The 15,674-nt window shown below is 30.3% G+C and overlaps 1 protein-coding gene across 3 annotated transcripts in view; it reads right to left on the bottom strand.

The window, feature by feature from the left end:
• LOC142323688 (E3 ubiquitin-protein ligase RNF10) overlaps window positions 1-15,077 on the bottom strand; it is a 49,095-nt gene extending 34,018 nt beyond the window's left edge. For all 3 annotated transcript variants that reach the window (XM_075363791.1, XM_075363790.1, XM_075363789.1), the window contains exon 1: window positions 14,701-15,077. In XM_075363791.1, the coding sequence (XP_075219906.1) occupies window positions 14,701-14,794 (94 nt within the window). In that variant the 5' untranslated portion in view covers window positions 14,795-15,077. The remainder of the gene's footprint in view (window positions 1-14,700) is intronic.
• Window positions 15,078-15,674: the final 597 nt, after the last annotated feature.

A 15,674-nucleotide genomic window follows, 5' to 3' on the forward strand; every position in this document is an offset into this window, starting at 1 on the left:
GACCCTAACTTAAGTTTTTAATGTAAGACCAAATGAATACAATGAAAAATAAAAAAAATTCTAAAGATCTGAAGCTTATATAACATCACTGGAAGATCAAAAATAAAACATTTCTATCACCTTCGATTATAAATCCTTACTAGCATTTTGTACCAAAAGTAAATCATAATTTTTTTCAAATAGTCAGGGTGATAGTGCAAATATAAACGAGGACATTTTTCTTCTTTTATTTATTCTGAATTTGGTATGCTCAAAAACTACATAATTGTATTGTATACTCATGGCATGAAGCCTAAATTCTTTTTTATATATGAACAGTGATCTCATAAAGTATCTGACCTTGCCTCAAAGACATAAGTACTTAACCACTTTAGTTTAATGACTAGTTGTTTAGCTACTACCTACTTCAATGACTCCTTTAAAGTAGGTCCCTAATGTAACTCGCTTATCCCAGTGATGTTTCTATTGTTGGAAGCATTTTTCAAGTCATTTTTTAGTCTTTTTTTTTTTATTTCTTGTCTTCAAATCTCTTTCCTTTAAGTGGAATTGTAAACTTAGGAAACTGCCAAAAATTACAGGGAGCCGCATCTAGTTGGTACAGTGTCTGCTAAAGCTGTTTAATCCCATAGTTTGCCAAAATCTCTGTATAAATTGTATTGCACAGGCTGGAGCATTGTGATGAATATTTTCATGACAGCATGAAGATCATGCCAACATAGTATTTTATTATCAAGATGTGGTTTATCACAAGTATACTCCTCAAGGACAATAAATACAGGGTGATTTTTTAGTCCTATTACCCAATTGTTAATGTCTGGTAATTTTTTTCTAAGAAAGGGAAATTTTGTTTGGTTACACAAAGTTGGTAGTGCTACTCAACCAGTATAGATACGGCAGCGTGAGTTGATTCTCCTTGAGCTGTGTAAACGTTTGTGCCGTTTCCAGTCGTGTTACAAACAGAATGTCTTTTACCATAGAACGAGTTTTCATTCTTGAACAATATTTTGCTACGAAATCGTACGCGAGTGTAAAAGAATCATCTCAAATTAAATTTGTTGGTGTTCCTCCGCTAGAAAAATGTCAATTTCTATGCTAGCAAACCGATTTCGAGAGACAGGTAGTGTTTGTGACAGAAAACGTAGTGGTCAACCAACTCGCTTGAAAGATGACGTTTTAGAGAATGTGAAAACAAGATTGCTCAATTCTCCACAGAACAGTTTACAAAAACTTTCCACGCAAGTTGGTTTGTCATATTCGAGTCTTCAGAAAGCTGCTAAAAAATTTTAATTGTATCTGTGTCGCATACGATTAGTCCAAGAGCTTCAGCCTCCAGATTTAAATAAGCAATTGCAATATTGCCGTTGGTTTAGGTCTCTCGTAAATGATAACGGAATCAAATTTTTAAACACGGTGTTCTTTAGTGATGAAGCTTGGATTCATCTCGATGGTTATGTGAACAGTCAAAACTGTTGAATTTGGGCGGTTGAAAATCCTAACGCGTTAAAAGACAAATCTTTGCATCCTGAAAAAATTGTTGTGTGGTGTGCGATATCTCGTCATCGTATAGTCAGACCCATATTCTTCGAACAGACAGCAAATGGTGAAGAAGTATACAGGAATATTGTGCGCCAATTTGTGTCCCTCCTGGAACCTCAAGGACGGTATTGCTGGTTTCAGCAAGACGGCACTACATGCCACACGTCTCGAGATTTTCTGTAAGAGTTCTTTGATGATCGAATAATAAGCAAGGGCTTATGGCCTCCAAGGTCCCCAGACCTCACATCTCCTGACTACTTTTTGTGGTCATGTGAATACTTTTTGATCACATCTCGAGAAAGAAAAGTTGCATCAAACACAATTATGAAAAACCTCCTAGTTAGTACATAATTTTACCTGCATTCTTAAATTTCAAATTCAATAATTCAGCTAGAATTAGATTTGTGATAGACACATACAATACAAATACGAGGGTACGCTGAAAAATTTCCAGCCTAATGCAGTTGTACAAATTTTACAACGAGATTCAACAAGCTCCTCAAAATACTCATTTAAAGCATCAATGACTTCCTCATTGCTCCCAAATCATTGTCAACCAAACCATTTTTTGAGGTTAGAAAATCAGTAATAGCCACTGAATGCTAAATTTAGTGAATAAGGTGGTTGGGAAAGCAATTGGAACTTCAGTTTATTGATTTTAGCCATTGTGATAATTGATGAATGTATTGGTACATTGTCATGGTAAAACAAGATTTTTTTTTCGCTAGATGTGGTAGTTTTCTTTTTACTTTGTCACTCAAACATTGCAATAAGTTTGTGCAATACTCACCACCATTGACTGTTTTACACTTTTAAAAATAATCAATAAATATAATTTCTTTCCAGTCCCAGAAAATAGTTGCCATAACCTTATTGACTGCTAAAGTTGTTTTTGCCTTCTTTGGGGTCAGTTCACCTGGTCCTACCCATTGTTTTTTACTTGTTCAGAGTTGTTGACTGTTGACATTGTTTTTGAATTTCAGGAGTGTAATAGTGGACCCAAGTCCACCTTAAGTCCAGACCTTAAGCTAGTGAAGGATAGTACTGTAGAATGCCAGTAAATTAGACCTGCTGGCACCATCTATTTGTCATGCCAGCAACTTCTCAGCCCACCCTCGTATGTTGTAGAAATAAAACTGAGGCAAAAAATACTTATCGTTAACCCATTAGGTATGTTTTCTGGTAAACATTTGACAATACAGAATTTAACTTTACATATGTCACACAAACTGATTATTCAAGTGTTTAAACAAATACTGTTTTATTTTAACAGTCTCTCATTTAAAAAAAAAAAACAAAAAAAAAACCTACCCAGAAAAATTACCAATGGTAATGAGAATGGCAATTCTCATTACACTTTTTCACTTACTATTTTGTACTTTAATGCTACATTTCTGTCCATGATAGTCCAGAGACCATCAAAGTAAGTTTCTGTAATTATTTGACTAGAACATGAACCTCCCTAAATAAATCAACCGTACAAAATTAGGAAAAATTTGAAAAATATGTCAACACTTTTGCTTAATCATGATTTTTAAATGTCTAAGCAGATAAAGAATTACGATTATCATAGAACGTAACTATTTACAGTTACTTAAAACTATTGTTCCATATATTTTCATGACGTAATTTTTCAGCATTGAAGTCACTCAAAAGCTGCATCTTTCCCTTTCTGAGCTTGTAAAACAGATAACAGGTCAAAATAAGCATGAAATGGTCATGTTATTTCCATAATTATCTAGAATAGATTGGCAATTTTAAGGATAAAAATAGATTGTGCGAATTTGCGATTGTGTTTAGTACGGTTCTCCAGGCACCAGAGACTTTTGATGACACAAGTACTGTAAGGCTTTTAAAATATGGCCTTCAAACAACCTTTGACAGCAAGTAAAGATTTTATTTTTATTAAAAAAAAATACATATATATTTTTTAAACTATTTTTCAATAACTGAATTTGTATCCCCCATGAATAACTACTAACATGCCAATTTTATTAATAAATTTCACAAATAAGTTCATGTGAAGTAGGAAGGTATTGTATTGTCTGGAGAATGTAGGATTTATTGTACCGTTTTGATGTATGTATGTATATGTAACTTTTATGTGTTCAGTGAACAGTTTACGTCATAATCAAAATCAGATTTTGTTTAATTTTAATTATGACTTCTTATGAAAATTTTTTATCAGATTTTGTTACATTTTAAAAATTAATTTTTTTAATACATAATAGATAAAATGAAAACAGATATTAAATGTAGTTTTCATGGTCAAAAACTGTCAAAAACAAAAATTACTACTAATTTTAATGAAAATGCATAAGACAGCGCATAGTCTAATTTTTCTAGTTATAACTGGTTAATAATTTTCTGCTCATTTCATGAACTAACACTATTAAATAATATATAGATTATATCAACACACAAATGCATTTTGTAAAAAAAAACACAAACCCAGAAAAACGGCAACCACATAATGGTGATTTTGTTAATATTCAGATATTTACAGGGCTTTTTTAAACACATTATCACATGAGTTGCAAAGGAAAATTAAAATATTTAGCATTATATAGAATGCAAATACAGTAAGTATCTTATAGTGAAATCAGGTATAATGGCACATCAGATAGTGACCAAAAACTTGTCTACTGGTTGGTTTGGTATGCTGTTAATACAAAAATCCCTTTCGGCATGCTGGAAGGCAAAGGTAGATTTCACCTATGCTAAGTAAGGGATAGAAAAGATTTCAAGCAATAATAGGAACTTTAAACGAATTCAATATTTTACTTAAAGTGATATTCAAAGTTATAGCGATATTTCGTTTTTCCGAAAAAGCCCCCCACCCTCATTTCCACTCCCCTGGTCCAATTTTGGCCATTAACGAACTCAACCAAGATTTGGGGACAACTGATTTTAACAATTTGAAAGCGATTGAAGCCAAATTACAGTAGTTATCGTTTCCACAAGAAAGTGAAATTATATATACATATATAAATAAAATTTCACTTATTTCATATATATATATAAACTTTTGAGCTGACAGTGGTTTTGGGATCTGAGGGATGTGAAATGTAAAGATATGCTGAAATTTTCCGCAAGTCGAATCATGGTACCCATTAAACGGGAAGCTCTCTAATGAAATCTACCTAAAACACAGTATGTACAATGTTTATAATTGCAACGGTTGTAGCGACATATTGGTTATTAACTTATTTTTTCTACTGTAATGTAAAATTTATCGCTTATAATGATGGATGGAAGTGATTCGTCAAATCACTTCCATCCATCATTATGCTACTGATGGTAGCATATGTATACAATATAGCTAAGAAATATTTCGACTGTTAAAATAAGTCACTTTTTCCTTTTTACCAGCATATATACTATTAGTTCTTGTTTTTCTTATATTCGTCTGGTACCAGATTATTGTACTGAAGCAGCCACATTCAGTTGTTATTAATCTTTTGCTGTGAGTGTATCACATATCGTGCAGATACAGTACAGTATTTTATTTTACGTTGGCTGTGTAATTCATTTAATAGTGATTTAATTATGACTTGGCTAAAAACATTCATGATATAGGAAAAGATGTACATTATATGGCGGTTAGAGAAAAACTAATGACATTGCCCAAGAATTAGGCGTAGGTCATTCGACAGTATCGGTGATATGGAACAACCATGAAAAAATTAAGAAAAATTTTGAAATAAATTCTATGAAACCAAAAAAATTACAGCCTAGTCAACATAATGATGTAGATCAAGCACTGTTAAAATAGTTTAAATACCAGAAGGCTAGTGATATCCTATTAGTGGCCTTATATTGCAAACGAAGGCGAACAATATTTCTGAAAAATTCGGGAACTACATGAAATAATTTCAGCTTGGATACAATGGTTCTGTCAGCGTCACGATATATTATGTCAGGAAGAATAAGCGGTTGGGTCACAGCAGCTCCAACCGGTGTCAGAAAAAATGGCTAGAAAACATTTGGCCAAAATTAAAAGAGGGCTAATTTGGATGAAAATATCTATAATTCTGATCTGGTCTTTTTTTTTAACTGACGCCAGAAAGAATTCTTCAAGACGAAACATGTTCAGAGGGAAAATTATCAAAAGAAAGACTACCAGTACTAATTGCTACAAATATGACTGGAACTGACACAAAAACTTCTGGTTATAGGGAAAAGTGGTAAATCCCCATGTTTTAAAAATTTGAAAATCACTTACTGTTACGTACAAAAGTAACAAGAAAGGTTGGAAGACAAGTGATATCTTTAAGTCTTTGTTACGAAAACTGACTGTGAATTAAATATTGAAAACAACAAAATACTGTTGCTCACTGACAACTATTCGGCTCATCCACACAATGAAAATCTTTCATGTATAAAGTTAAGTGTTCTTACCACCGGAAACAATAGCAGTCAGCCCTTAGGGGTAGCCGGGTACCCGTGTAGATGGCATATTAAAGTAGTACCAAGATACCTAAACATCGGTTTGTTATTGTGACTATCGGTTATTATGACCTAAAATCATTGGTTCCTTGGATGTGTCACTATAAATGATAATTTACTGTAGATAGATATATAGAAATAAGTAGTAATAGTAAATAACAAAATAAATGGTAGAATCAAGCCTTGTTAAATAATGTCGCAAGTGCAACATTACCACTAATGACCACAGTTACTAATATTATAGGTACTGATTATTTGCCATTATGGTTAAACAAATTTTATTTTTGACTAAGTTTTAAAATAAGTTAATAGAACTTATATTTCTCTGAAACTGATTATAAATAATGTAGAGCAATCTCATCATGTTCAATACTGTATAACAACAATTTCTACTGTAAATAATTTTTGGATAACTTCACCATTTTTAATATTTTTTTTCAACTATTACTTGTTAATATAATGTATATAGTAATAAGGTAAGCATGTTTCAAGAGCTAATACAAATGTATAATCAAGGTAACATTGAACAATGGTGTATGCAATGCACGTGATTCAACAATCTGCTTTGCTTTGAATTTTTCACTGAATGACCCCCTCCGAGCTTTAAGCCCTGGAATTTATGGTTTCGTGACCATAAAAATTAATTGGCTTTATTTGCTAAGTTCATTAGCCACTACAAAATACCAAAAGCATGCACCTGCAGTTTTCTTCACTTCAGTTGAACTGGTTTATTAAATGTGGCTTTGGTTGTTACATTTTACCTTATTTCTTAACAAATTCCAAGAATGTTATTGTGATGCATGTAGGGTGTTGTTGAACTTACCATGTTGTAATGTTAAATTAAATGGCGAGTAAAAAATATTGCTTAACTTTAATAATATGCAGCTGCTAAAATAACATATTTTAAAATGGGATACCATAATTAAAACTTTTATTCTGATCTTTATTCTTAATCAATTATATAAATCACACTTTTGTAGACAAATGTAAAAAGCAAATTATAAGATAAAAGTACACATGAACATTAAAGTTCGTATTAAATATTTAAATACAAATGCATGAAATAACGTCAAGGTAAGTTCATTAAACATAAAAAAAAATTACCACTAAGTAATTCATGGTACTTATTTATTAGTGTACCACCATTATTTTTTTTTATGTAACTTCAGATTTCATGAGAAAATGAATAATGTTTATTTACGGTGGAAAAAGTACATTTTTTAAGGAAAAATAAAAATCACAAAACACTTTAGGTTGTGTTGACTCCACATACTGACGAATCATAATTTATCAACATGACTTTCACTCACTAACCTTGTCTAATTAACATTAAATTCATATTACACACTTTTAAGGTATGTTATGTTTTGTTAGGTTAAGTTAATATACGTATGAGTCATCAGTACACAGAGTCAACATTATCTAAACAAACACCTATGCTCACTAACAGACATATTTTTCATTTAATACATTGTAATAATATGTTGTTTTTGACAAAGAAGTTGCATCAAAAAAAGTGGTGGTAAGTGCCTAATTCACAATTCAGAAGGTGCTATTGTTAGTTATTTTGTGCACATATTTGCATGCACATTAAACAGGATGTACAGTTTCTAAAAATATGTTGTTTCCTTAAAAGAAAATCTTAACTGCATTTTAAATAAATTCATGGGAAGATTTTTCAAATGGTTCAGTCATTTATTAACAACGGCAATGGAAGTATAGTGAGATCCTTTCCTGTAAGCTGATCTATTATACATGTAGCTTAAGTTATATGAAAAGATCTCAGTTGACTGGTTTGATAGAGGTAATGTTATTTTTTAAAAGTAAGTGGTTTTTTTTTTTTATATAGCAGATTGCATATTCATAAATACAAACTGAAGTATAAGTTAAATATTTAATTTTCTAATCACTGATCAATACGATTAAAATCGTGGGCCATAACTAGTAATACAGGTGCCAGAAATGATCTGACGGGTCATTTTAATATCACAAAAACTTGTTCTAACTTTTTAAAGGAGTCTCTAGAAATGATATTATATTTTAGAGATATAAAAAAGGTCTAATAAATATTTGATAATGAAAACAGTTTTTAAAGGTGCTTTAAAATACATTAGTAACTAAGTAATGTATGTATATTTCAAAACATTTGTTACAATGTTAACATTTTATTTCATTAGAAAATTTATTTTGTAGAAGAAATTTTATATCAACATTAACTATTGTTATATTGATAATTAACACAAAGTAATGTTTTAAGTTGATGGGAAGAAACATCAATTTTTAGATGTGTATTGAGAGGGTAAATATATTTATTATGATTGCATTAGAAAGGTTATCATTAGAGACCAGATAACAGGCAACATAAAAAGCTTTAAGTATGCATGAAAAATGCTTAAAATATGCATGAAAAGTGTCAAAATACACAACTTTAAATAAAAAAATTGTAATTTTTATTTTAAAATCAGCATACAATTATTTAGTAGTTGAATAACATATCAATAAATTTGATAACTAACAATTATTTAATATTTTGTTATTTTTGTAAACATACAGCCAGAGATACTGTTCCGCGGCTGCTAAGAGCCGTGCAGCTAATAGGTTTGACTGCCTTCAATGTAATAATACTTCATTTATCAACAAGGTACCCTACCAAAAAATATGCATCATCACTAGATTTAAGGAAAATATGCAATAACCGGTGAGAATGGGCTTAATATAAAAATGCATATAATCCATTCTCTAGTTATCACATTACAACTAATAAACCAATTGTATGTGGCCTTTGACATTAAAAGCTCTCTTGGTCCTGTTAAGTGACTAACATAAAAAAAGCTGATTGAATTTTTAACACTAATTTTTCCTTAGTAATTAGTGTTTAAAAAGAGTGTATTCAAAAACAGTTTGAATTGAAAGTGGACCTGATGCTTATTGAAGGTCATCAAAATACTTGTTGAAAAGAACATTTTAGATGTACAATCAGGTATATCTCCTATACAGAGCGATTCAGAAGGAAAGCGAAATAATTTAGGAACAAGTTCTATAACTTGTAATACAGAAAAACAGCTAATGAAAATTTTTAACTGGATTTCAGTTACCCTGGTGAAATCAGGTCATACTGAAATTTTTAAGGTATTATATAACAGGTAAACTTGGTTTCTGTGTTTTTACCTGAAGGATTAAGTAAAGCAGGTTCAAGAACTGTAAGTCCCACAATTTTCCTAATATCAAGCATAAAACAGAAAAATTTGGTGATTAACATTTCTTTTTTTTATCAAATACAATAACTTTGTTAATGCATAAATTTTACAATCAAAACTTGTAGAATCTAATCCCGAGAAAATTGATTTAATAGTCTAATTCTTTCATGCTCCTTGCTAAGTCTCAACTGTACACCTGAAAAATGTTTTCTCTTTCATTACCATGTACTGCTTGACATTGAGATTGAAACATGAGCACAGGCAAGTCAACCATTCTCATTAAGACTATTAAAAATTCTGCAAAATACTTTATGGTTTGGAACTATTTATCGAGGATACGTATGTCTGTAATTTTCTACCTCAGCTGGAGCACTTCCGTCGCAAAAGCCATACACAAAAATCATATCAGCATACACGAGTGAAGAAAACAACATTTTTCGAAACATAAAATTCAAAACAGAATTTCACTTTTTTAAATTCAAGATTCAATTAATACTCAAAAACACTGCATAATTTTATTTTCAAAAATAATTAAACACAATCAAAATTATGTCAAAAACAACTAAACCATCTAATATGCATTACTAACAAGTAATCACCATTTTATGGCAAATGAACCAATATTAATTTTAATGCAAACAGTATTGCCAACAAAATTTTTCAAAGGTGTTTTTATTGTACTAAAAACATGTTTTTAATTTTTACAAATTCATAACATTTTCTGTTGTTTTGTTTTTAATAATAGAAGTGACGTTTTTTTTCTTTTTTGTAACTTTTCTTAGAATTAAATTCTCTACAAGTTTTGATAATAAAATATACACATTTATTAGTCATTTAACAAAGTTATTATACTTAAACACAAAAAAAAATGTGATTTTCATTACCAGATTTTTCTGTTTTAAACTAGATATCACGAAAACTACAGGAGATACATTTCTGGAAGCTATTCAAATTTTTTGGGTTAAAAAACTTACGAAACCATCAGTTTACCTCTTGTATAACACCGTAATATTTGTCTATTTATTTTTCTCCTCATTGTTACTATATTAGTTATTGTTACTGATATTATAAAAATTAAATCCTATAAAAGAGAAGAAATGCTAGTTGGAAATATGACAATTTTCCATGCTACATTTTTAATTCATTACTGGTAATAATGATAAATAAGCATCCATCACTAATGTATATTAATTTTGTTCTCGATTATTAATCACATGGACATAAAACCAGCAGCTATCTTAATGAGAGAATGTATATGTACCCAGATGTGTACAATGTTCAGACAATTCACAGACTGTCTTAAAGTGCAGTCTGTCATGCAAGGTGTTATTTTTTTTTTATAGAGTTTAATTGATTAGTATTAATCCCTTTGTATATGTAAATTTGAACTTATTTGGGTATTATATTTACATAACGTTAGTTTACTTTTGAACAATTCTTTTTACTTTAACAGGAATAAAATGTGAGATATTTAAGTAAATTATCACCATTGTGTTTTAGCTCGAGTAAAAAAAAAAATTATTCATACAATAGTCTGCAATATAATCTTAATATTGATGGTAAAATAGTTTGTTAAGAATACTTATTTTCCCCAAGGTTAACCCATTTGAAGTGACCCAAGGGAGGTCACTTTTTTGACAAATTCAAAAAAAAAATTGAAACTTACCCACTTGTTTCCTACGTGTCTCAGGACTTGAAAACTATTTTTTTTTTTTTAAATTTATTTAAGCAGTTTATGTGTGGTGGCCATTTTTGTTACAGTGCACACACCTATTTTTGTGGTTGTAAGGGTTTACGGAAAAAATCATAACTAAAAAACTATTGGTCCTGGAAGGATGAAACAAAAAGCAATTTATTCGTATTTTCTCAACGTAAAAGAATGGTTTAATGGTTTATTTACCTATCTCCCTTCTTTCTATGAAAAAATTACCAATAAAGGTGAACATGAAAAACTGTGAAATTTCACTTTTGGTAATTTTTTTCAAGAGGTAAGGAAGGCATACACAGTTCGAATTATTTTTTTATATGCAGGTATATGTTATATTAGTAGTTTTACCATAAATAATATTAATGGTGATATACTTACCCCAAAATCTTCATGAATTTTTTTTTGAAAACTAATTTTTTTTTTTAATTCAAATTTTGGCTTCAAATAACTGATGGAGCTGGTGATAAAAATTACAAATTTGCACTTAGTATTTTTGTAGATGTTTATGGCAAATATAACAGTTTCATGTGTATTGTGCTAAAAAAGTTAGAAACCTCTCAAAAATTATGATAATCCTGTTATAAGCAATACCATTTTGACTCTAAAACATTGCTCCAAGGAGGTTTCTTGCCACTTTAATATTTTTATACTTATTACTATAGCTGAAATAGACTTGTTTGAACTGCAGTGTTCATGTTATAAGCAGGTGCTTTAAGTCATTTCCAGTAGTCAGGAAAATTCATGCTGCAATATGTTCATTTTTGCTTGTTGCATCATTTAGCTTTGCAGTTACAGATTGGTCAGTCTGACAGTCAATGACCTGTTTATACATCTTTACAGTGTCTCAAATTTCATACTGTGTTTGTTAAGTGTTTATTAAATAAATAGGTTTTACTTAATAATATTAAATTTGCAAATTTTAAAATCAGTTAAATTTTTAATTATTTTCATGTAATTTTACACAAAACAATGGAAGAACAATGTTCCATATGAATTTATGTGAATGAAGAGTATCATAAAACAGTGTATGGTACAGTGCCAAAAAATTCATTAAAATTTGTAAATTTTGTGATGAAAACAAACAATTTTTTTTAGTGTTGATTCAAATGTCACTAGTGTTGTAAATATCATGAAAAAAAGAAAAAACTCCGAATGGAACTTCTTTGGATCATCCCATGGGAAGAACACTTATGATGGTGTGGGAAGAACAACAAAATGAGAGATGGCAAAGGTAAGCCTGCAAAGGCCATTATTAAACTGTTAGATACTCAAAGTTGATGGAATCTTATTTATTTTTAATCACAAACTGAAAAACATCAAGTATATTTTGATTACGTCAGATGAAATAGCTAAGCATTCTGAAACTCTAAAACAATTTTGACTGCTGTGAAAGAGCAGAAACTACTGTTGTACTAGAAACTACTACAAGTATTTTCCTGTGTGAGAAGGCATTGTAAGATTTTAGTTTACTTCAGACTCTAAGGTCTATGAAAAGACCATCCTGTGTTAAGTATTGTACAACTTTCACTTAAGGAAAAAACTCTATTGATTGTGTATGACGATCAGTGGTGGGTAGGAAAAAAAGTAGTAAATATTAGCCTCGAAAATGACAATTTGCAGGTTCATTTTTTCCACCCAGCTGGACCACATACATCAACACGACAAAGTGTGAGTACCAATCAGCAGCATCCCGAGAAAGTTGACATCACTTGAACTATAGCGACAGGGTCATTCTCACACAATTTCAGAATTATCACACCTGTTAGTTAACCATACTGAATAATGAACTTGAAGCATTAACGTCTGCTACAATTTATTTTTTCTTTGATAGTGTTTACAAAAATAAACCAATACAAAAATAAAAATGAAGAATTCTTGAAAAAATATGTAGGCTACCCATTGAAATCTCAGTTAGGGTAAGTTTTACAAGCATTTTTCAATCAAAATTGTAACAGGTTACTGGTATTGGTTAAGTTATCATTAAATTATGACCTATCATTAATAATTTTAAAAAAATATATATTAAAAAAATTGAAAACGTCAACTTCAACAACATTGGAGCTAAATATAAAAAATACTTAAAATATGTCAACTGCAAAGACAAGAAATCCCCTTGGAGCACTTATTTAGCATGTCTAAATGGTATTGCTTTTAACAAGTTTTTCATGATTTTTAAGAGGTTATAACTTTTGTATTAGTACAACAAACAAGAAACTGTTTTATTTGCCACAAACATCTACATCTACAAATACAAACATTATTACCAGCCCCATCAGAGAAGCCAAAATTTGGATTTTTAAAAAAAATTCGTTTTCAAAAATTCATGAAGATTTAGGGGTAAGTATATCACCATTAATATTATTTATGGTAAAACTAATAACATATTCCTATATATAAAAAAAATAATTCAAACTGTGTACACAATCCCTGCCTCTTTAAAAAGAATTCAAATAGTGAAATTTCACAGTTTACCATGTTCAAGTTTATTGGTAATTCTCTCATAAATAAACCACTGGACCAAATTTTCACCTTGAAAAAATATGATTAAATCGTTTTTTGTTTCTTCCAGGACCAATAGTTTTTTAGTTATGATTTTTATTTTAAACCCTTACAATCACAGAAATAGGTGTGTGATCATAACAAAAATGGCCACCACAGATAAAATGCTTAAATAAAAAAATTAAAATAATAGTTTTAAGGAAACAAAAAATAAATGTGTAGAAAACAAATGGGTAAGTTTCAATTGCTTTTGAATTGGTCAAGCAACTGGCTTATATATTTTTGGGACAAATCAAATGGATTGACCCCAATGAGTCCGGCTGTTTGGGAATAAAATTAACTTGACTTGCGGGTGAAAACTGGCTCTTCTTTTTGAATGGTTTGTACCCATGGTGATCATGCTGAAAACATTGCATGAATATACTTCACATTGGGTCATCCACTTTTGGTTCATGTTAAATATATATATATATATATATACACTACACGATACATATAGTACTACATTATAAACTGTACTGTAAAATTTATACACACGCACACATTTTGCTGATTAATTTATACACGATAATTTACAATATGGTATTTTTGTGAATAGTTTGTGGAAATGGGTTAGATTAATGAAAAATGGTACTAGAGTATTGAAAAAATTAATAACATTAACAAAGTGTCCAATATGGTAAACAGTAATGTTACAAGATTCATTAAACTACATAATTAACCACAACACAGACTTTTCATTATATAACACAATGTTTCTGGTAACAGACTTCAAAAAATGATACTACACACTCATTCTGCCAACACTTCATACTAGTGAACAACCCTAACATCGATTAAGCAGTTAATTTAATTTCCTAATATGGGAATTGCTCTATTTAATATTTAAATAATAGAATTTACAATTTAAATTTTCTTGTTGATTAATACCAATCCTCGATTACTTCAAAAGTTAATTATATACAATGTGCTGACATTATTATGCCCAAATAAGATACAACAAAATGTAGTAATTCTAAGATAAATAAAAAATTCCCATGTAATTTGTTGACGCTTTACAAAGTGACTTGCAACATTATAGGAAAGGTAACATTCAACCGAGGAAAGTCAAGACTTAGATAACCATCAATCACTTTAAACAAAAAGCTTAATTTTAAATTTAAGGAGCACCTTGTACGACAATTTGCTACATGATAACGCAAGGACTTTAAGGTCAAAGCATATTTTGGTGATTAATAACATAAAGCAAATACGTCATAATGGCAGATCCTGTAACAAAGCTAGTCATAGTAAAAAAGTTGCACCACTTACCTTGGCCCTTCTTAACTTCAGTTCCACACCCCTTCACCGGGGTTTGAACTGAACGACTTGAAGGTTTCTTTTCCATAGTAAAATCCTCTAACATCTAAATTACCGAAGGAGATGGAGAAATACTCTCCGCATGGAGATACGACGTTCAATTTCAAACCCGACATTTTTTCAGCAAGCCATGATTCAATAATTTACAATAATAAAAATAGCTTACAACGGCTAAATGTAAAACTTTCAAAAATAAAGAGAATAAAAGATTCAAAAACGAATACTTTTGGGGAGCTTAAGCCCACCCTGTCGTCGAAAACGACGATTTCAAGGAAGAGACGAACAACTTCGTCGCTAGCAAGGCGACGGTGGCAATTGGAACAATATGGCGATTCCGAAACTGTCAAAGAGAATTTGGACAACTATCAACAAAGAGATTATATCTCGTTTAGGCATGATCAGAATTGTATAAATTTTGTTTTCTCTAGATTAAAAAAAATATTCGAAGGTACTGCTAGAAGTAAAATATATTAGATAATAAATGTTAGCTAACTGATTACTTATTGAATCAAAATTTATTCATAGTGGAAGGCTGTGATGGTAATAGTAGATTTTAGAACTGACTGTAATCAAAGCTGTCCAGCAAGAAAAACTAAACAAGACATCAATGATAAAATTTTGTACTATAGTGGGTTGCCATGCAGTCTCCATCAAAATTTCCGTTACTTTATTTTATATTTCTCTGCCATCCCACCGCTCGATTAACAGATGATCATAGCAATTTCTGTAGCTTTGTCACAATATACTCCCAACGTGTCTGTACCTTCGAAGGTAGCTTGGGAGATTTTATAATTAAAAGCTTTATTCTATTTAATGTCATTTCCGTTGTATTACTGAAATTTAGATTAATAATTAATTTTGAAATATACATCAAGAAACAATTATGTTACCGTACAATCTGATAAACTGAAAAAATGCATTACCAC

This window comes from Lycorma delicatula, chromosome 4 (assembly GCF_047948215.1).
Source record: "Lycorma delicatula isolate Av1 chromosome 4, ASM4794821v1, whole genome shotgun sequence".
Taxonomy (NCBI): Eukaryota; Metazoa; Arthropoda; class Insecta; order Hemiptera; family Fulgoridae; genus Lycorma; species Lycorma delicatula.